The sequence below is a fragment of the Laetiporus sulphureus genome, assembly GCF_001632365.1.
Source record: "Laetiporus sulphureus 93-53 unplaced genomic scaffold LAESUscaffold_68, whole genome shotgun sequence".
Classification (NCBI taxonomy): Eukaryota; Fungi; Basidiomycota; class Agaricomycetes; order Polyporales; family Laetiporaceae; genus Laetiporus; species Laetiporus sulphureus.
In genome coordinates, this window is record NW_024468577.1 from 103,382 (window position 1) to 125,271 (window position 21,890).

Genomic DNA, 21,890 nt, shown 5'->3' on the forward strand with positions numbered 1-21,890 from the left:
ACGGATGAGATAGCGACGATAACTTCTGCGATTCTCCGCAAAGTCAGGCATGATGGAACGTCGACCTCATTTGGTAGAAAGTCACCTGTGGCTAAGTTTACGGGGGAAGGGGGGATCTGGCAGAGATTAGACCGAAGCCTTCGACCTTTTTATACAGATTCCCTGTTTTCTCAGATCTATCTCGTGGGTCCTCAAAGTATGTTGTATAGAGCGGAGTGGTCGAGGGCACAACGCCGTGTGCAATCTATGAGACGCGCTGTCATGCAGGAAATCTATAATTTTTTATTACTACACTATACAGACCAGACCGTCAACCAACAAATGTTGCAGGTAACGTATTCAGTGTGGTAGCTAGAGATCTCTATCTGATGTGACCAGTGACAGGTAACCGCTGAGCGCTAGCGCTTGAATGTACAGCGTGTTTTGAGACGCACGGCGTTACCCGCTGAAGCTTCCTTCAATACCGCGCTCAAAATCTTCCGCCTGGCTCCAGACAGCACAGCATTTTGAACCTCGAGGTGTCCAACAGTGCGAGTGCCTCATCGCACCTCCTGGTGGTCATAGCTATATATCTCCACCCTTGGATATTTTCTCTTTGCAGACATAGTGACTCTCATCTATCTCGATTCTTGATAATGCGTCTATCCCTTGTCGGAAAAGCGCGCGACCACAACGGCGCCGGGCGTAGCGACCTGTGGATTTAATTGGGATGGTAAGTGCTCTCGGTCCGGTCAAGACTACTAATATTAACTAGAATGGTTATCGCGCTCCGTCCGGAGAGTGTGGGCATTGTGGTCCACAACAGCGGCCGAGGCGGTCATAAACCGAACTAAGAGTTCCGGATACAGGAGCCGTGTTGCCACTATACGTACTTGACTTGACAGAGAAGTAGGTCCTTTGAACTTTCGCGAGCGTGTGTCATTTGTGATCAGCGCTAGTAGCGCAATCACGAGAAGTGTCTGTTTCGATAGCACTAGCTGCTCTCTCCATATACATCGGTGGAGAAGTGAGTGGATACAGTAAGGACTCCGATGATCGATGCGCATCCCTTGAAGCGCACGAAAATGGCAACCATGTCCACTTTAGAAGTGACAAAAGCGTTTCTTTCGATCCGCGAATCGGAACGAGCCCGTCGAGGATCCAGGCGGCTGTCGAGAGAGCGTGTCTCGTGCCATGTAAAAGATTACTAAGTCTCTCAAGCGCGGTTCGTTCGAGTTCGTTCGTTTTCTCGCGACTGCCAGTGGCCTCTTACTCAGGATCACAATATGTGAGAGCAAATGGGAAAATAGGCAGTCCAGAATATGCTTCAATGCTGTGCAGTTACGGCTATATTTCAAAAAGCCTTGATCGATTGACACGGTAGCTTCGGCATTTCTAAGCCAGTTTGTCTGAAGGGACTCGATCAAAACCTGGGCCTAAAACATCACGTTCTGGTCATACTCCGTGACTTAATGTCGTGTAGTATTAGGCTTGGGCTGCAGTTAAATGTACGAGCAATTAACGTTGCAAGGAACGGGTTCTAGCAGACTCGCACACGTCATGCCACCAGCAGACGTGTTGACACGAACGATTGGAAGCATTCCGACAAACGCGACATAGCCGCTACCCGAGAAAGTAAACGCGCTAGTATTTCATGTCACCTGCAGCATGTGTGTGGTACATTTCGGCATGGATCATGTCAGTCAGCGGTCATCGAGGAGGGTTTGACACCACAAGGTGGAAAACAACGTGTTTGAAAAAACGACAATGCCGGCAAGGCACAGAACAAAACGGATATTATGAAACGTATTTGGAATGACTCGCAACAAAAACCCGAAAAGAAGGACCGTAGAGGGTCACGACACAATGAACAGAGACTCAGAGCCCACCTCTTGGCTTCTGTGGTAGTAATAAAAATGCAGATGTGGTTCAGTGGAGCGCGTGACAATTTACTTGTACTCCGCCGACTTTTCTCGAAAGCAATGGAACTTGATCCTGTGGCGATAATCGATGCGAACTCAGTGGCTCGCCGCTAATGTTGATGATGGAGAAATTCTGCGATGCAAGGCTGATGTGCCAGTCAATTGGGTCCGAAGAGCGGAGCGGAGTATGAGCCACAGCGCCACTTTACCGAGACATGAAAAGTTACGCTAAAACCGGCTTCCCCGCGAGACCCTTGATCAATAAAGTCAAGTCCATTCCGATGTGGTATCGGGACCGAATTGTGGTTTCGAGCTGCGCGTACTTGTATGTATATCCTGATCTCTCTGGAGGCTCATCTGTGTTCCGTTTCACGGGATGGCCGGAAATGCGTGGGAGCGAGGTGCTGTATGCTCAAAGATTGCGGCCTGACGCGTTCTATAATTCTTCGTCAGCCATAGACATCCGTTGCAGAAACTTTGTAGTTTTAATTGACGCGACGGTTCTAAGGCGGAAAACTGTGCCATTGACCGAGAGAAGGATTATTTTGTGCCATATAGCGCATCAAATGCGCAGCAAATGGCCTCGACGGTGTCCAAAGACCTTCGCGAGGGCTCAATAATTGAACTGAGCCAAAAATAAAATGCCTGGCACTTGAAACTTGGAGCATGACGTTGATGATTTAAACACGGCATTGGTACCATCCGTTTCAAAGAGGAGAACAGAGATGACTAATGAAAACACGCCAACAAGCAAACTTACATTTTTTCTGCCTGTTCTGCTCGGCTGATACCATGTCAACGTGATTCTGTGCCGTTCAAAGCGCCACATTCTCAGGTACAATCGCAGGTGGCATTGCGACCTTTTGAACCAAACATATACTCAAGAACACATGCGCTTGGTGAGAAACCTGCGGCATACTTGTTACAGGGTCAGCAATGAAGCTAGAAAAGACCTGAGAGGCTCACGTGGTGGCCTTTCCGAGCAGCTTGCTGCAACGCATGAACACCGTTCTAGGGCCGCAAGAGTTTGAGAACGCAGTTCAGCTTGGCAACGTGCCTGAGCGATGGACTGCACTCGTACATCAACAAAAAAGGTCGATGATGCCGGGCAGGCTTTAAGCCGTAATTTGAGTTTCAGATGAAAAACCTACCATGTCAAATGATCTATAACAATACTGTGAAACAGAAAGTGGCCCCTGAATGAGTGGCCAAAAACTTCCAGGGTGCCTGAGACACGGAACAATATCACGATGCGCCTCCCGCCTTGGCCATCGTCGCCGGACATCAGGCCGCAGCAGCAAGAAGCGGTACAGAGGAGCGTAGCAAGAGTGGAGTATCTTCCCGGAAAGTAGATGGCATATTATGGAGAATCTACCGGGTGCCCGCGATCTAGGCCCGAAAAAAGGCAATTTTGTGGCATGTAATGCGTACTCGGGGAAAAGGGTCGGACAGATCGAGAAACTGCCAAGTCATAAAAGACCTGCGCAGCGAGCATGTTGAACTTTGAAATTTGAGGAGCCATTTTGCGAAAACCTGTCAAGCAAACTGAAGTCTCGAAGCTCCAAGCTACAAAGGTTAAGTGGACTAGAAGCCTGGAGCCCTTGCCGCCGGGCACTGCCACAATCTACGGTGTCACAAGGTGTCACATGTCAACCAACGTTGGGTGAAGCCCGCTCAACAGGAAAACAGCGACAAAAAATTTGCGAACTCTGGACAAAGGTTTACATCAAACCAACGCAAAAATCTGTGCGGATGCTGAATGTCACAATACCATTGCATGAAGGATGTCTTTCGGTAGGCAGAGGTCGGCTAACTAACACTTCCGTGACATGCCAGTGTAGGCGAAAAACAACGGGAAAAAAACAAACGCATGCAAGAAAAGCAGTAGAGTATTACATTTACCTTGCACGAATGTTCAAGAAAAGTACCGAAATTAGATTGAACGCCGGCTGGTTTGATGCAGACGTGGTGAAGAGCCTTCTTCCAAGCTGACGTCACTCCCGCGTTGATACATGTACTCGCGGCACTGGGGAAGAGCGCAGAGCTACAAATTGCTGTCTTACTCTTTTCGAAGCATGGTTGCACAACAACAAGCCTTGTGACCCGCGATTCTAATGCATGCTAAATCCCGTGGCGAGAGTCGCCGGCGCAATGCTCAATAGAGGTGGACCACAGTCGTCAACCAGCCGTGGTGACGAGAACAGACGCTTCTGTCAGAAGATGCGTACGTCAACCTTCCCTTCTTCACGCATGGCAACGAACGGTATGCAATCGGTGAGAGCGCACTTTATCCCTCGTGGTGGCATTGTGTGGGTTAAGATGCCGCCCAGATGGTCGAGATTGTTGACATTCATCGATAACGGACGCCTTCTCCTCGTCGTAGAGAGGTAGCTTCCGCTTAGTCGGATAGAAGGAGGCTCGTGGGCAAGTGGACACATTCTATCTATCAAACTCTGAACGGTATCGATGCCACAGTGATCTAACTTTGAAGATAGCGGTTCTGCCGCGCGAATTTGGAGTCGCAGAGAAGAATAGAGATCGATCGATAGCCCCTTCAACGTGGCATGGCTCATAAGATGATGTATACATGGGAGGCCCAACTCACGGGCTGCACAGGAACGGCTTCCTCATAATTGGTATACAAGCAGAAAAATTTACGAACCTGAAAGCCCCGCCAGAGAGAGCAAGTGCAGATGAGCGGGAAAGTTTATCGGATCGCAGAGCGTTCTCCGGGCTCCCGACAACCGGTACTAATGGACACCACGCACGGCGTCACCAGAAGCCCCGGCAACACACTTTCAAGCCTCCTGTCATGGGGTTACGAAGTGGATCAAATGAGAAGATCATGCCGGACGGGCCTCATTGCATCCAATCGAAGTAATAGACATCCAGCGAGCATGGCTCTCAGGCCGCCACGACGGAGGCTCACCCAAAGTTACCAGTAAGAAGTCTATGCCGCGGCTTCGCGTGCGTGTACCTGACCACTGTGGTCACAGAATTCTAGAAAACATTCGATTGATCTTCTCAAAAAGAGCGACCTGCGACTTCTTCATGTTGATGATAGGCAGCTTATTAGGCATGTCAAGGCCAAAGGGGTGGAGGGGACGTCCGCGAAGCCTGCTGAGGAAGCAGGACGCAGGAATGTGGTTTTAGATCTGAAAAGCTACGTGGAAACCGCAGCTACATGTCGGTCATTGCGTGATAGGACTGGGAAGAACAAGAACGCAGGTCGCCATGCCGTCAGGTAGCAGTAAAACAAAACTTTGAATCACCCGTAAATCAACCTATGTGATATAATGCTGACTGTTCACGGACGTACAACATCCCGCTTGTGGGAGCGTCGCATCGCAATAGCGTACTTCTATTGCAGAACAACATGTGGAGTGGATACTGAGCGTGACTGATGGGTAACTAGATTAATGCACAGCTCGAGTTGATTGTGAGGTCTGAAACTATGTTGGTCAGAAACTGCTCCACCTTGGCCCTGGAGGCTGTCAAACAATGCATTTCAAAAGGTGTCTATTCAGCTCTAAAACTCAGGTCTTGATGCTCAGTGTGGATAGTGAGCAGCATAGTGGGACACATCTTGATCGTGAAGGCATAAAGTGGTGGGCTGGCATACCAGAAGCTGCAATTAACAAAAGGGTCTTGTTGTAGCAAATTTGTTTGAACCATCATCACCATCTTATCTTAGGTTTGTCTATCTCAATGACAATCAATTATGTCCACTCCATCCTAAGCTGGTGTGTCACATAAACATTCAGAACTTTAGAACCTCATAGCATTCAGGACAGACAGTCATAGGAGTCCTGCAAGGCTTGGCAGCAACCATTCAAGTGCAAAGTCCTGTTTCAGGACTGTCATAACCTTGACATCACACCTCTACACTTGAAAACATATTATGAGGTGAGAAAGCAGAAGATCTTGGCCTCAGCTAATGACAGCTGAAACAAATAATGATTTGACAGATATAAGTGCAGTAGCATCTTCAAACAGGAGCTAGTAAGCAATTGTACTCCGTGAATAATCTAGACATATGCAGCAGTCCTGCCAGCAGGACTGCATCCACTTCTGCGGCCCTCTAGTCAGGCAGACATTCAGGTCAATGTCAAGCCTCCTTACAGGGCCATGATGCTAGTTAAACTGCTGTGAAAGATATAAGATTCCATGTTCCTGCAATTTAGGAAGATGCTTTTTGAACTTGATGGGAATATCATGATCGTTGTCATCGAAGTTGGCATGTGAGCTCCTCCTCCAGAGACACAGCTCAACCCTCATCAAGCCCTTCAATTTCGGTTGAGATAAGAATTCATCTACCTCGTTCCAATCGATCCATTCAAGTTGCTGACAGAACAAAATCTCGACGTAGAATGTCACCTGCGTGAGGTGATTGGAGTTCAGCTGCGATAGAATTTCCGGAAACCACGACATGTCGACTTGATCGTGAGATTCCAAGCGCAAGGACAGGCGCAGCGACTGCAATGATGTGTTGTACTTCAGATTCAGAAAGGGGTGCAACGTCATGGACATGTGCGTGAAGCTTCGCGTGCATGCAAAAAACCCGAGCGAGAGCGTCTTGACTGAGGAACCAGCAAGCTGAAGGAGGTTATCAAGCTCGCGGGGATGATCGCACCCCAAGGAAAAGTGGATATTCTCGATCTGTACGCTCGTGCGGTAGCGTGAGGCCCACTTGGCCACAACGCTCGGATGCTTGCACAGTTCGTTGACATCGAGCCACTTGAGACGGAGCTCAGGACCGTTGTTAGCGAGTTGCTTCTCGCACTCCGACGTGTCCCAACACATCCCCTCCAAACGGACGCTCTCGAGCTTCGGGAACGCTTGCAAGAGCTTTACGAATTCGCAAGGGTCAGCAAAGTCGCAGGTGGAGGCCCACAAGTCTGATACCGATGGATATTGCTCGAGGATGATCTTCTGCGTGTCCTTGTGAAGATCCTGCCAGATGATGGCATCCAGCGCGAGCCTGTCGACGTTGGGGAAGAGGCGGAGGAGGGGACGTGCATTGTCAGTCCACGGATGAGCGGCGGGCTCGCCATCGACACAGGCATCGATGCTGAGGCTGCGAACGTATCGAGCGAGGTGAGAGTCGTAGAGCTTGGTGAGACGTTCGATGTTACTGCAAGAGTCGATGCGGACGGAGGAATGGATGTGAATTTTGCTGCGTGGGAGCCAATCCCGGCAGGTGAGTGAGCACGCGGCCAACGCTGAGCGCTGATACGTGCGACCAAGTTCGTCAATGACCATGTCGACCATCTCCTGCGGGACGCGGGGAACCCTTCTAGCCCCGCTCGTTACTGGCGTGAAATGAAGACGCAGGCAGGAGTTGTCACTGCGATACATTCTGTAGTCCAATGTCAAATTGACCTAGGATCACCTGCTTTCTACGGTAGAGGCGAGGCGATCTGTGCGCGATCCACCCCGCGTCCGTTCTTTATATATCTCATGCTCAAGAATTGCTCATCGCACCCAGCCTACGGCTCGGACGATGGCACATGTAACAGCCGGGGGACTAATTAAAGTTGATCACTCCCCAGATATCGACGCCATGATCCTTCATTCTGACGGATATGCTTATGTCTCTGCGTGAGATATGTGGTCCTCACTCCAGATATCTCTCGTATTTTCTCCGGAACAATCGCACGAGGATCATTGGTCAGCTTGTCTCGCAATGTGAACGTGCACGTTGGTCTTGTACGGATACAAGAGTGGGAGATTCGCTGATCGTGGCGCAGAAGTGGTGACAGCAGATATCGATTTATTCATTGTTTTCGCTGTGCAATCCACAGCATTCTTTGAGACGATGCAGATATCTCCGATTAGCAATCGGATCATTCCGCGCCAAGATGGTTATCACCATGCCTTACTTGGGCTATATGCGTCAGCAGCAAAATGCGAGCCCATCTTTGCATTCTATCATAGCAATCGGTTTCTCCAGAACGCCGCGGATGACGACTTCAATGTGTTGCGGTGTTTCAGCATTAGAACTTGCCAATAACTGTAGTAAAATGTTAGTTTACGACCTTGCAACACACTGAGTTTCTGATTACGATATTCACGTTACCTCTAGACGTTTCGATTTCAGGGTAGCCGCTTATTGCTTCAGGACCAGACAGAAACGGTGCCGGTTCGACGTATAGTCCTATCTAAATTGATCACCAGATGTTCGGTCCTCGCACTATCCTAGGACAAAAGATGCTCGATATGGACCAATCTCGTTAGTGCAACATCCATGAGTGCGTGGATCGTACCGAATTAGTGAACGTTCCAGGGAGCAACGTTCTCGCTAGCCAGCGAATCTACTAGTATGTTAATGACGCTCTAGAACCAAGCCCCTGGAAACGCGTTAAGTGGTCTGTGAAACGAGGAATGGTCCACAATGCATTCATGCTGTCACCAGTGATCAGCATGCGTATCGATCGTGATAGCAAGTATTATCTGTCCAGCAGCTGAATGATATGGCTGACGAAGTAAATATAATATGAATATCGCACGAAAGCCCGTCAAATGAAATGACGAACGCACCATAAACTTCAGCGAAAAATTGCCGTGACCGTAGTACAGATGGGATACAAAGCTGTAGCTATTCGCTATTTTCGGGTGGACCATGAAACGTTGACAGACGTGCTTCACGTCAAGGGCGCTCCTGGATAGCCGAACAACTGTGACATGTCGCAATGGAAGAGCTCCACGATATGCTCCACGAAGCTTGGTCTAAGAGTCGCGGTACAAGCAAGGCCACGGAACCATCAATATTTATGGCACAAGACATACGATTGACACCCGCGATTGTGAAAGACGGCAATGCGAAGACGATGGAGTGCATTGTATGCTGCTCGTGACGCTCTTGCAAAGCAGCCTCGCGTCTGAAACCTACAAATAATGCAGTCATTAGACCAGGTTACAAGTCGATGTCCAATAGAAGCTTCGGCATGCGGCTGCAGCGTGTGTTGGAACCACAATTTGACCACAGAAGTCAACCTACCTGGTAAAAGTCTCCACACACACGATGATAATATAATTGATCATCTTCACATGTACGGAGTCGCTCACTGTGATAACCATTTCAGATGGAGCTCAAAGAACTACTCCGCTGAAGGCAATGGGAGCAGAGACGGGGCTTCTTCGGACGAACCTGTACGCCTGGAGCCAAATTGCTGCCAGACCTATTAGCGCCAAAGTCGGACACTAAAAAGCAAGTGTTATACGTGGAGACGCAGTGAAGGGCCCTCGTGGGCACGTATATGGGCGCCGACGGGCCAGCAAGCCGTAAAACATGGCGCAATGACAGCATCGTACAGCGTCTTCTGTGGTCCGATGAAGACGACAGGCAACGTGGAGGGAGTTGGAAGGGTGATTGTGATATGACTCACAACGAGCCCCATGGCGGTACATAGACAGCATTTTCCGATATCGGTCGCACAGTTAGCCGCCTTTTTAGTAGTCGTAGTAACAAGCGCATGCAGCGAAGTGCACGCACTGGGATGCAATTTGAGTATGCTGACGGTAAATGGGACGCTGACGTATCTGACCTGCATCGACATGTAGAACCGCATCGCAACACGAATGGCACGTCGGTGGCTCGTCATCATAGTGCTTCATTCGGTGAACGATTTTCCAAGTACTGTAAGTAACAGCAGAATGGCGTTTAGAGCCTCTGAAGCTGGACGTAAATCACCTGCCAGTAATCGCGCGAGACCCACATAGACATATCGCCTTGCCTATAACCGAAGGCACATCAAAACGCGCGTGAGTTCAAAGGTTCCTTTTAAGATGAATGCTTTGCTGAGTGTTCAAGATTGGCAGTATAGTAGCTTCTCCGGATCTTCAATGAAGCTCCAACGGCGTAAACAAAGATGGACCGAGGAGTTGCATAGGACCGGTGGGCTCCTCATATAGAAGGTGGAATGCCGACACAGTATAAAAATTTCGCGGAGCCCACCTGATCACGTGGCGCAAGCCAAGCAACATCAGTGCAATCTTCTCTCTTTCGAAATCCGATAGGCTTACGGTGCATCCACAGCAGTGGAGAAGTGGAGCGTTCTAGTTGGATTAAAAATTGAGATACAAAAGGTAAGTGGTGAGTATAAACGGCGATTTACCAGCGTTAACCTTCGCAGTGTAAGCTCACGCTTGTGAGGACGCCAACTCGTATGGTGTTTAGGACGCACGATTTTGACGGCGCAACGTTCAACGTTCAACGTTCAACGTTCGATAGGTGGTGATTCAATCTGATTCAATGTTCATGCGCCAAAAGGCGAATGAGAAGCAGAAGCTCGCTTAGTCAGCATTGCGTTTGAGTTACTAATCACACCGCAGACATGAAGCGATTTGCGCATGTGGCAAATGCTTAGCAAATGTTGACAGGTTTTTTGCCTTTGTGATCTCAATTTGCTACGGTTCCTTCCCACATTCCGTATTAAGTATTTGCATATAATATGTTGGAGGCAGAAATTTAATATCATATATTTAAGAAATGACACCATTTTCAAACTCACCAAATACATTTAGAATTTGAGTGCTGTTGAATGTAATCATACATTTTTGAATTTCAAACTATGACATGTATAAAATATCCAGTAGCAGATGAAGGTGTGATTATGCCTACACTCTACTTCCCTACTGAAGTCATTCTAGCCAAGATTACTAGAATGAAAGTCATTCACCGTAATTACACCTTCATCTGCTACTGGATATTTTATACATGTCATAGTTTGAAATTCAAAAATGTATGATTACATTCAACAGCACTCAAATTCTAAATGTATTTGGTGAGTTTGAAAATGGTGTCATTTCTTAAAATATATGATTTTAAATTTCTACCTCTAACATATTATTATGCAAATACTTAATATGGAATGTGGGAAGGAACTGTAGCAAATTGAGATCACAAAGGCAAAAAACCTGTCGACATTTGCTAAGCATTTGCCACATGCGCAAATCGCTTCATGTCTGCGGTGTCAGACTCCAATGTATCAGTGGTTCTGGTGTCCAGTGGAATTTGCAAACGATGCATCACAAGCTGTGCTTCTACGTCCCGATGATGACATCCAATAGAACCTTGCAGACTTGACGCACAAGAGTGGGTACGTTGGCAATCCCCCGTTCCACATTTTATCATTTGGGGCAGATTCGGCCATCCTAGATTGTGGAAAGCAGTAATATAAGTACACGCTACTACAACATCGTACTGTCGATTATGCACTACTTCTCTACCGATCGTCAAAAGTTGCCTTGTGCCGCACAGCCACTGAATCTTCTTGAAGCTTTGACTTTGGACGTCCTGATTTTCGCATGCATTCATGGCGGCAACGGTATAATGCCGCGTATTATCGTGCTGCAAGGCATTTACGCGAGAAGTAAACCGAAACGGTCCAGCCAAGACGCCGCCAGTTCAAACCACTCATGCAGCTGTGCATACGCATGACAATGTTGCGAGAGACCGCAGCGCCAGCGCGCAAAAACAGAATGAGCCTCCATGCGGTAGCAGACCACTCACAAGAAATTGAAGCACAAGGGCCTTTTAAATTATAAGAAGCTTCCATTCAAGGTACGTGCGCCTAGGAAAAGGGGCTGATCAAACCTATGAAAGGGCCGCCGCTGGAACTATTTCGAATGAATCTCGGAAACATTGTCTCAGTGCTATGGCTTGAGGCAGCATGTATCCAGCAAGTGATTGCACATATCAAGAGATCCCCTTGGCCACAATGCATAAAGTGCAGGGGCTTATTGAGGCATCGAAGTGCTTCCTCGGTTCAATACAGGGACAGCCGTTCGGAACACAGAAATGACCGATCAATGCCAAGTCATGGTCTCGCACGTCTCGCCAACATCCTGAGCGGCCGGAACATATTGTTCTTTTGCACGTTCACGGGTCTCGACACCGCGTGATAGTGGCGGCACATGAATGCTTTGTCCCTGAATAATGAACGGATCGCAGTAGTTCATTCTATTTGACGCTTCATGTCTGGCACTCATGGACGTTCGAAGCACACTTGGACATTTCTTTTGCACGCAAAGCAATGCACCATACACTCGCGGTGAAGGCTTGACGGAATAGCTCGGATTCAGGGAAATGGTAAAGCGAGTACGTACCGCCTAGGACGAGAGCTTTCCGGAACACAGGTGGGAGGAAACGCTTGACGACTGATCAAAATCGGAGATGGCAGTCAGCTGTCAATGCGCCGCCGGAGCAATGCGGGAAGAACTTGCACTGGACCGGCCTCGTTGCTTCGAGAACGAGGAGCGGACATTGTGGTCGAACCACTTGAAGCAGCATGTCAGACACGCATGGTGAAAATGCACCTCGAAATACGAATAATGACCTTCGCGATGACCCCACCACGCACGTTTGGCCACAATGAGGTAATAGGTGAGCTGTGAAATGTCAAACACAATTTTCTCCGATCACCACTTCTTCCGACGAACATCCCCTTGATCTAGGACTTATCATCTCCCGGCCAAAACGAGCCCACGGTGGTCCTGGAAGCGCGGGGGAAGCCAAGGATCACGAGAGATAGGCCACCTGCGTTATTTGCCCTGGGCTACGACCCCACAAGAGATCAATAAGTTGTATTTCCAACTGCGAGGATGACGCTCTATTCTGTGTGGTTAGATTGCAGCAATACTGAATCTACCCCACTCAGAGTGCCCTGCCATGATGAGCAGCGCATGACACGAGCGCGAGAGACGCACCGAGGAACATATGACGCGTCAGCACTGCGCTGCTATAGACACCACAGAGAATGGTGTCCCAAGCCTTTGTGTCTCGAGCACTTTGCTCCGGCTCGGCCCCAAAATTGTCCGATGAAGGCCAAGCGCTTGGCATGAACAATCCGCACTGAAAACCACGTCTTTGTCTAAAATTACAGATGAAATAAAGCAGCCTGGATCAGCATCTCATCCCTCTAGTTGGGTCGCAAAACATTTGAGAGGTTTTCTGCTGAGAGCATCTGAGAGGTCCTAGACATGAACAGCTGGGCAAAAATTGCATGGCTAGATCATGTCGCTGCCTGTGCAGAAACTGACTGGTCTTCAGGCTTGAGAGTAGAATGAAAGCTGGCGACCAGGATCGTTCAGCTCTGAGACAATCGAAAAACTGTCAAAGCCGGCTCACGCGGTCTGATGGATTGTGGCTGTAGAACCAGAGTATCGGAGCCCCAAGAAAGCATGGAAAGCACCGAGGGCGAGAACGGGCGAGAAGCTCCGCCGGATTGCGATATGACGGTGGCGAAGGAGCGTGGATGACAAGCGGCCACTAAGAATTTGTCCGCTCCAAGGAGGGAAGCGCGAGTGATGTACGCGGGGTATTTGCTAGCGAAAAGCTGCGCGAAGAGAAGATCGAACGTGACGATGGTAGCGCTGGCGTATGAGTAGACCTTGTCACGGCGATATACTTGCTCGATCTGAAAGTCGGCAAGGTGGACCTGACGATGCCTGGTCGACAGAAATTGGTCGCACGGCGGTGGCGCATATGAACAGATGGCTCCCAACTTACTGGAGATCCAAGCTCCTCCTGTTCCACAAGTGAATAGGCAGACCTGTTCCAAAGTCGTCTTAGAGTTGAAATCTTAAATGAAAAGGGGCACCTGTATCTCAAATCGACGAGAACCAGGGTATGATTGTCGCTTCCAAATCCGAGCTATCAGCAACGACCTTCAGGGACCGCGGCGCTTGGGGAACATGAGCTATCACATTACGGGGTTTTGTAAACGCCGGCCCTGTAAGATATCAAGTACGCATGGTCAGTCGGTCCCAAGAAGACCGTGAGTAACCGCTATAGGCAGGGTAATGCCATTCCATGGGAGCAAACGATAGGATCCGCAACATGCGTATCTCCTCCTTTGTACATATGCAACCGGGAACGACAGCTGGTGTGGTTGCGTGAGAGCGTGTGATGAATATGAATGACCGGGGAGCACCACCGAGCCTGAGTCAACAGCTGATACCGGACATGCGCGTTGCACATCGGGAACCGTAACCGAAGCGCTTAAAGCCTCGAGGGCGGTACATTTACAAAGGCGAGGAGGACGGACAGGCTGAAAGCGTGGCGGAATTCGGAAAATATCGACAAGTAGGGTAATGACCGCTCGCGAGGCTAGATGGTCTGTGGGCGTAGCATGCTTCGCTGACGGTGTGGGAAAGAAATCAAAGCGCTGCAAAGGCCGATACCCTAGGACAACGAGCTCGCGACGTACATGAACATGCACTTCGTCGCATTCATAATTTCAACAGTTCAGCCCAGCAATGGATTGAAGAACAGAAAGGGTAGAGGTGCTTACGGGAATCGCGGCAATCGTTGCCCAGGTGTCGACCATACGGGGAGTTGCAGAATTAACGGCAGACGTTATGCGCGGGAATTTGAGGGCTCGAGGGGAAGAGCAAGCAGCAGGAAGGGCATATGTGCCAGAGACTTGAGGACAGTGAAGACAAAGTGCAGCGAGTGTGCGATCCAGTCGATCATCACAGCATATGAAGCAGGATGTACGAAAGAAACTAGTCGAGTGCACCGCCTTTCTTATCTACGCCCACAGCTTAGAGTCTTATAGAAGGAGGGAGAGAAGGTGCTCCTCGGTCCAGAAACGACGGTGATTTGACCGACACATAAGTACTGAGACTTTCGGAAATAGTCTCGAGCGGACTCAAAGAACCAATACAAGGCCAACGAGACATTTGAAAGAGCTTGCAACGCAATCTGAAGCTGGAAGAGAGTAGAGAAAGGGGAAAGACTGTTGCTGATGCTGCCGTAGCCATCGGCCGGGCACGTGCTTAACTTTCAGCTGGAAGCGCGCTCTATTTAACAATGTTATGTTCGCATTGGCTAAGATGGCCCATTTCAATTCTAGCGACTGTATTACACCTCGAAAGGTCTTCATTCCAGCTGAACTGAGTGGCGATCATCGGCACCTATCACGGTGGGCAACCTAGTGTACTTTAGGTGGCCACCCGATCGTGCTAGCAGCCGGCTTACGTTGATGTGAGTCACAGCAGAATATCTTATGTTAGTAACCAAAGTCGATTCAAAAGTGAGGCAAGGTCAAACCAAACGTCCGCTCACCGGTGCACATTGAATCGTCATTAAGCCATTAGAGTCATCTCGGCTACTAACCGCACACGCATCATCAAGACACCCATACATGATGGCCGGCGGACGATACACATTACTGTTACTGCTTAGCAACCAGTCAGCGACCGAAATCCGGAGACGCGCGACGGCGAGACACCTTCGCTGTCACGCTGGCAGAGATCTCCCCAATAACAGCGCGCTGACCACCTATGATTTGATTGTGTATTAGAGTTCAAGTGGTGTGGAACAGCGGATGCAGTCCGCCAGACGGGAAGGTGGACATTGTATTGGGGTTTGATTATTTCAGCCTACTACATAGAGGGTTATTGCGGACGAGGACTGCATATGTGGGCCATTCTTATCATCAGGCGAAACGCTGCGGTGCTAAACCTGATGATATGCACACGCCACTGAGCAAGCCGTTTGATAGCCGTGCGTATCTGCGTGTGCTTCCAGCAACCGTCTCTTCTGCATGAGTATCTGGCATGAACTCCATATTTTAGCTGCACATTTGGCTGATGCCAACCCGGGTACGTGCTGAGTCTGATGATATCGGTGCCGAGCACGCATGAGGGCTGGAGTGGCTTGACGTATTGCGGGTTGGGTGCGTACGTACTGTCATAGCGGGATTACGGAAAGTCGGCAAGCAACTGAACCCTCGAAGATGCTTACCTGCAGAGGGCCGCAGTGCACTCTGTAAATGACTGCATGCAGCAAATATAGACATCTGAGAGCGGGCAAGCAATTGAACCCTCGAAGATCCTTACCCGCACAAGGCCGCAATGCGGTCTGTAAATAACTCCACGCGGCAAAAATAGCCATCTCGCGCGAGGAGGATGTGGTGCGCGCGTGACATCATCGTGGATACCGAGTGAGATCAAACAACAAGGCATCGCGATCAAGATGGTCGCTGGACGAGACAACAAATCTCCACAAGCTTTTGCCAAATGCATGTGGATATCTTTTGCAATTGACGACCTTTGTCTGATGTACATGGCGCCCTTGCAAAAAAAAAAAAAAAGAGCGTCAAAACACAAGGCGGCACGCTGGGTCCTGGGAGCCTTCGCCCGATCGGCAGCGTCAGGTGAGGGTGGGTTGTTTCTCCGAGCGCTGAGAGCATGGCGAGGACCGAGGTATAGGTAGTGCAAGAGAGCGGGGTGGAAGGCTCATGCTGAACGTGAAGGTTCCAGATCAGCCCGCCGGTAACGAATTCGTATTAAAGTGCACCACACGTCGGCAAGGAGACACCGGAAGACGAGTGCGTAAGGAGGCATTAATACTTACCTGAAGAGGGTTAGAGATGATGAGGAAGCGAAGGCGGCCGAGGTGCAAAAATAGAGTGGGCGATGGGCATGCTGGCGCCAAGGGATGGTGGCGGAGTCTGGGTCGCGCGCGTCGATGGCGAGACTCGGGGACGGCGACGCGTTGAAGCAGGCGGGGATACATCGTCGTGCGTACAAAAATGGGGTCTGCCTCATGACGCCAGTGTTCCTGGCTCCTGCGAGCCTCATCAATATACCGGGGCCCTCTATCTTTTCTCCCTCCCCGCCTTTCTCTGCTCGACGCTCTTTCTCTCGCCCTCTCCCTCTCCCCGACGACGACGACCAACACCATGCGGGCCGCTCTCGTGCTCGCTCTTGTGGCCGCCACCGCCACAGCCGCCTCGGCGCGCGCCACCCACATCGACTTTGATGCCCTCCACGAACGCCATCAGCGTGCCCTCCTTCGCCGCAACATCATCACCACCGGCGACATCGGCTCTTCGTACGACTACATCATCGTCGGTGGCGGCACCGCAGGTCTCGTCCTCGCGAATCGCCTCTCTGCCAACTCCAGCACTTCCGTTTTGGTCCTAGAGGCAGGCGACACTGGCGAGGCAGTTCAGAGCCAGATCGGTGCGTCGTCCATTTCAAGCGTCCTTCCGTCCTAATTCGGTCTTCCGCCGCGTACGCGCAGACATTCCGTCGCTCACGTATTACGACTCGCTCACGGAGACTTCATATGACTGGGGGTACGAGACCGTCGCGCAGACCAACCTCGACAACCGCCAGGTCTATTGGCCGCGCGGCAAGGTCCTCGGTGGCTCCTCTGCCATCAATGGTATGTACCTCGTTCGCCCGTCCGAACTCGAGGTGAACGCCTGGGCGGCCATGATCGACGGCGGCTCCACTTGGTCCTGGGACAACCTCTTCGCCGCCATGAAGCAGAGCGAGACCTACACTCCCGCGACCACCGCCGTCAACGACGTCGTGCATATCGAGTACAGCAACTCGAGCCACGGCTTTACCGGCCCGCTGCACGCGTCGTATCCCGGATAGTGCGTGCCATGTTACTTCGCATCTTACGTTGCGCACGCATGTTGACTTCGCGCCTGCGCCGCAGCATGTTCGATGCAGTCGGCAATTGGACCACCACCTGGGCTAACCTCGGCTACGACGTCTCCTCGAACCCGGACGGCGGCGACGGCTGGGGTGCATTCATCGCCACCTCCGCGATCAACCCGAACAACTGGACGCGCTCCTACTCCCGCAACGCATACATCGACCCACTCCCGCCTCGCGCGAACCTCGCAATTCTCCCGGACGCGACCGTGACCAAGATCAACTTCAGCAACAGCAGCAGCGGCCTCATCGCCGCGAGCGTCGAGTATGCGAGCGCAAAGGGTGCGACGGCAAGCAGCGTTAGTGTGACCAAGGAGGTCATCTTGGCCGCGGGCGCGATTGGGAGCCCGCAGATACTCATGGTCAGCGGTGTGGGTCCGGCAGACGTCCTTGAGGCTGCCGGTGTACCTGTCCAAGTCGCACTTCCGGGTGTCGGACAGCACCTCCAAGACCATATCGTGCGCATATATTCATTTTTTCATTCTATCCCTTTGTGTGCTTACACGCATACAGTATGCCGAGGTGACGTGGAAGACAACCCTGCCGACCGGCGCATCCGTTTACTTCGCGAACTATACCACCGTGCGTCCCTGGGCAGCACGCACACGAATGACGAGCTGACTTTCCCGTAGACGCCCACCGTCTCTGACCCATTCCTTTCCTTCATCAACTCCGCGACGTCCTACGTCAACTTCTCCGCGCTCTTCACCGATGCGGACACGTACGCACAGCAGATCGCCGCGGCGCTCGACACGAGCGCGGCGACGCTCGTTCCGAGCCAGTACAGCCAGGTCGTCGAGGGCTACAAGGCGATTTACAACGCCACCGCGCAGTTCCTTACGAGCAGCCTCGGTGCGATGGAGATTTTGCTTAGCGTGTCAGGCGCGGGGGAGAGCGATGAGCAGGTGATCAGCATCCAAGCAGCGCTGCAGCATCCGTTCAGGTGAGTGTGACGATGACGATATTCCTCGGGATTAGGGGCCTGCGCAGCGGCAGCCGCTGCGCCGGACCCGTATCCCGATACGCTCCAGAGTGCAAGTGCGTGCTTCTAACTAAGGCGTGTTTCCCCCCTTTGTTGTCATCTTTCTGCACCACTGCGTCATGTATGCGTCTGTGGAGCACAGCCAGGGCCGGCTGTACATCAACACCTCTGACGTGTTCGACTACCCGGCGATCGATCCGCAGTACCTATCCCACTCTGCTGGTGCGTGGTTCTTTGATTATCGCCTCCGCGATGGTTGAGGCTGATTGGTCGACGTGCCGACCCATTAGATTTGACGGTCCTGCGCGAGGGAATTCGCCTGTGCCGCACGATTGGGGAGACGGCGCCGATGAGCTATGCGTTGGGCGTGGAGCAGTCGCCGGGAACGAGCATCTCGTCAGACGACGATCTTGAGGCGTGGATCAAGAGCAACAGCTTCACGGAGTATCACCCGAGCTGCTCGTGCGCGATGCTGCCCGAGGATCAGGGCGGTGTGGTCGACAGCAACTTGCTGGTGTACGGGCTGAGTGAGTGGCATTTCGCCTTCGCAGTCGGAGTTTGGTTGCTGATGCGATGTGCGCAGCGAACGTGCGCGTAGCGGACGCGTCTGTTTTCCCGTTTGAGTTTTCGGCGCATCTCATGGCGCCGGTGTATGGCCTCGCGGAGCAGGCGGCGAGCGTCATCCTCGGGACGGTGAGCAACTCGTCGACGAGCACGACTACGAGCAAGAATAGCACCTCGTCGGCATCGTCGGCTACGACCTCGGCGACTGCTTCTACGACCTCGTCGAGCAAATCGAGCGGCGCAGAAGGCGTTGTCCGGCCTACGGCGTGGATGGCTGTGGTGGGCGCGCTGCTCGCTGCGCTGACGGCGGTGTAGACTGCTTGTGCTGTTGATCGGATTTTCATGGATAGGCTTCCTTCCCTGTTACACTGCTGACTGTTCTACCGACTTTACTTACCGTCTACCTAGTGCACCACGGACTATGACGTCCAATTTCTGACCTTCTCCACTCGTTCGCATGGATGCTGTTGTTGTACGGACGCGACGTGTGGGCTGCTCTCTCTCGCAGCTAAGTAAATGCCTGCCTGCTGCTACTTATTGACGTCGCTGGGATGCTTGTCTGCGCGGCATGGTTGCGTAGAGTACAGTACTACACACATACATACATACATACAGCTGACGGCTCCGAGGCCGTTTGGACAGTACTTTGTTAATACCGGTATTTAGTGTGGCTGCATACTAGGCACCTTGGTTTGTGTGTATGTATGTAGTCGCTTGCTCGCGAGTCGAGCGACGTTATTTGTCTCTTTTGCGTTGGGCTGGAACTCGAACGTGTGACTGAGCAGAGATAGTTGCCTTGGATGTGTTATTCATTGTCGGTGTGGTCGCGGTATGCGATGCTCGTTATCTAGGTTCATCTTTGACCGTACTAGCGACCTGCGCCCACACTCTCAAGTCGGCTCTTCCTAGCTACTTGTCACGGCTTTCGCTTCCCTTCGTCTTCGGACGACCACCATCGTGTGATTGCCCACCTCTCTGCTCTGTACCACAAAGCTCGTTCCGCATCCGCACCTGCTGCTAGAGGACTTCTAACTGCATTCGTGCAAGCCATTACTGGGACTAGGCTAGGCTACCGAGTACAGGAGCCACAAGCACCACTCGTTCCGAACTTCTTCCTCGGATTAGCGCACACCTCGTCGCGGACAGGCGTCGGAAACGACCACTGGCACTAGGATGGCGACGTTGGAAGCTGCGAAGACGTGGAGCACTAGTGTGCCCGATAGGGAGAGATTGATTCGGGCTGCGTTTGAGGGTGCGTTCGGATATCTTGGTGTTTTCGTTTCTTTTGCGACGGATCAGGCGAGGATGCAGGGCCCAGGCATCATCCCGCTCGACCCCATCCCGTAAAGGTGTGGCTCGAGCCACAGGGCTGTAGGTTTGGTGTTATCGGTGCTCTGAGCTTCCATTCCAGTGCGGAGGATGCCCAACCGCACGATCGAGCTTGAGCTTGAGCTTGAACGACCATGTCCGCTCATGCTACCTGTGGCATACATCCCTCATTGACATGGTTCTTTCATGTCCGCGACTCTCTTTATAAGGTCACGTCTCGAATTCATGCGGGCCACAATGTCCGCGTGTATCTCATTCGTCGGCCAGTCACTGCCCGTGAGATACGCGGTTATTGAGTTCTCTCTTTGAATGTGAATGCAGGTCCATTCATTGTGACACTGGTCTGGTATCGGCATGTCGACGAGCGGCTTCGCGCTTCACTTCACGCAACTTTGTACCACACTATGAAAACCGCATTGGACTGCACATGCCTATCATATCCTCATTGGGATCCGTCGTGAACTCTAGTTTCTCAAAATATACCCTGACATGCACATTTGGACCGTACAGCTAAGGAATATGCTTACTGCAAGTACTCAAATTTCCGTGTCGGCGCGGCGTTGCTATCTGCGGACGGGACGATCATCAAGGGCGCGAACGTCGAGAACGCGTCGTACGGTGCGTCTCGCTCTCCGTGCTTATGGATAGTTCAATATCGAGTGCGAACGTGCTGACGGCCGTGAGGGGTGTGTAGGAGGGACGATATGCGCGGAACGCACGGCGATCGTAAAGGCTGTGGTACGTGTGCTTCGTGCTCGTTGCGGCGAGGAGGATTGGACCGTTCGCCGTGTATGTGTATGTTGCAGAGTGAAGGCATCAAAGCATTCGTCGCGCTCGCAGTCGTAACGTACGTCTTCACCCATCCTAGTGCAAACACCCCTATCCTCCCTTCTCCACTCACGCCCACCTCGCTTGTCTGCCCGCAGCGACGTCCCCTCGCCCATATCCCCGTGCGGGATCTGCCGGCAGGTGCTGCGCGAGTTCTGCGCGCTGAACATGCCCGTGCTGCTCGTGCCCGCGAACTACGATGCGCTCGCTGCGGAGGGCAGGCCCGGCGGCGGCGTGCTCGTGAGCAGCATTGAAGAGTTGTTACCACACAGTTTTGGCCCGGAGCATCTGGAGCTGGCGCGGAGGTCGTGAAGGGTGGGATGAGGAGAAGCGAAAGCAGATGATAGATGAAGGATGTATACGTATACAGTGTGTACATGAATGCTAGTGGTACAACAAATGAACAGACTCACGTCGGGCCTGGACTTGTTCTTAGATTATAGTGACGGTCATGAGCTACACTGCTCGTCCGGCCCGTCGTGATGCAGTTGCTCCTGCACTTGCTGCTCCTTGAACTCCTGCACACGTCGATGGATCTCCTGCCGCCGCTCGTGTCCGTACTCTCTCGCTTCTCGTCGTGCCTGCGCGAGGTTGGACGCAGCAGCAAGATGGCTGCCTCGCGAGCTGACGGAGCCCCAGAAGAAGGGTATGAGGCCGATCCCGACCAACTGCAGGTCAGCATTAGGTACCGTCAGGATCTCGCATTCCATCGCTTAAAGAGTATCAAGTGCGCACCAATAGGCCCATGCAGACCATCACCAAGTCCTTCTCTGCGTCCTCGTCCTTCTTCTTAGGCTCCGTCGCGAGAAACTCGGAGTACATCG

The 21,890-nt window shown here is 51.6% G+C and overlaps 5 protein-coding genes across 5 annotated transcripts; 4 read left to right on the forward strand and 1 right to left on the reverse strand.

Annotated features, from left to right (window-relative positions):
- The first annotated feature begins 4,510 nt into the window (after positions 1 to 4,510).
- Positions 4,511 to 5,129, forward strand: LAESUDRAFT_731726 (uncharacterized protein). Its single transcript, XM_040910104.1, has 2 exons — positions 4,511 to 4,842; positions 4,898 to 5,129. Exons 1-2 carry the CDS (start codon positions 4,655 to 4,657, stop codon positions 5,052 to 5,054), a joined length of 345 nt encoding a protein of 114 aa, XP_040758740.1. The 5' UTR covers positions 4,511 to 4,654; the 3' UTR covers positions 5,055 to 5,129.
- Positions 5,130 to 5,841: 712 nt separating this feature from the next.
- LAESUDRAFT_708102 (uncharacterized protein) lies at positions 5,842 to 7,337 on the reverse strand. The gene has a single exon (XM_040906677.1). It carries the CDS (start codon positions 7,257 to 7,259, stop codon positions 6,036 to 6,038), a length of 1,224 nt encoding a protein of 407 aa, XP_040758741.1. The 5' UTR covers positions 7,260 to 7,337; the 3' UTR covers positions 5,842 to 6,035.
- Positions 7,338 to 13,715: 6,378 nt separating this feature from the next.
- Positions 13,716 to 14,616, forward strand: LAESUDRAFT_731732 (uncharacterized protein). The gene has a single exon (XM_040910105.1). It carries the CDS (start codon positions 14,120 to 14,122, stop codon positions 14,462 to 14,464), a length of 345 nt encoding a protein of 114 aa, XP_040758742.1. The 5' UTR covers positions 13,716 to 14,119; the 3' UTR covers positions 14,465 to 14,616.
- A 1,949-nt stretch (positions 14,617 to 16,565) lies between these two features.
- Positions 16,566 to 19,588, forward strand: LAESUDRAFT_731734 (GMC oxidoreductase). The gene is made up of 8 exons (XM_040910106.1): positions 16,566 to 16,877; positions 16,939 to 17,299; positions 17,365 to 17,821; positions 17,877 to 17,945; positions 17,996 to 18,306; positions 18,488 to 18,567; positions 18,636 to 18,872; positions 18,929 to 19,588. The coding sequence occupies exons 1-8, from the start codon at positions 16,595 to 16,597 to the stop codon at positions 19,222 to 19,224; spliced, it is 2,094 nt and encodes a 697-aa protein (XP_040758743.1). The 5' UTR covers positions 16,566 to 16,594; the 3' UTR covers positions 19,225 to 19,588.
- A 494-nt stretch (positions 19,589 to 20,082) lies between these two features.
- LAESUDRAFT_664822 (cytidine deaminase) lies at positions 20,083 to 21,378 on the forward strand (the record flags this gene model as incomplete). Its single annotated transcript, XM_040905154.1, has 5 exons — positions 20,083 to 20,161; positions 20,749 to 20,856; positions 20,933 to 20,976; positions 21,045 to 21,085; positions 21,165 to 21,378. 5 exons carry the CDS (start codon positions 20,083 to 20,085, stop codon positions 21,376 to 21,378), a joined length of 486 nt encoding a protein of 161 aa, XP_040758744.1.
- Between the last annotated feature and the right edge of the window lie 512 nt (positions 21,379 to 21,890).

What these genes read in the sequence shown, in the direction of transcription:
- LAESUDRAFT_731726 (XM_040910104.1), top strand. Translation starts at nt 4,655, where the DNA reads ATGGACACCACGCACGGCGTCACCAGAAGCCCCGGCAACACACTTTCA. An exon ending in AGGCTCACCCAAAGTTACCA is followed by an intron (nt 4,843 to 4,897) that starts GTAAGAAGTCTA and finishes CTGTGGTCACAG; the next exon opens with AATTCTAGAAAACATTCGAT.
- LAESUDRAFT_708102 (XM_040906677.1), bottom strand. Translation starts at nt 7,259, where the DNA reads ATGTATCGCAGTGACAACTCCTGCCTGCGTCTTCATTTCACGCCAGTA.
- LAESUDRAFT_731732 (XM_040910105.1), top strand. Translation starts at nt 14,120, where the DNA reads ATGCACTTCGTCGCATTCATAATTTCAACAGTTCAGCCCAGCAATGGA.
- LAESUDRAFT_731734 (XM_040910106.1), top strand. Translation starts at nt 16,595, where the DNA reads ATGCGGGCCGCTCTCGTGCTCGCTCTTGTGGCCGCCACCGCCACAGCC. An exon ending in CACGCGTCGTATCCCGGATA is followed by an intron (nt 17,300 to 17,364) that starts GTGCGTGCCATG and finishes CCTGCGCCGCAG; the next exon opens with CATGTTCGATGCAGTCGGCA. An exon ending in ACTTCGCGAACTATACCACC is followed by an intron (nt 17,946 to 17,995) that starts GTGCGTCCCTGG and finishes ACTTTCCCGTAG; the next exon opens with ACGCCCACCGTCTCTGACCC.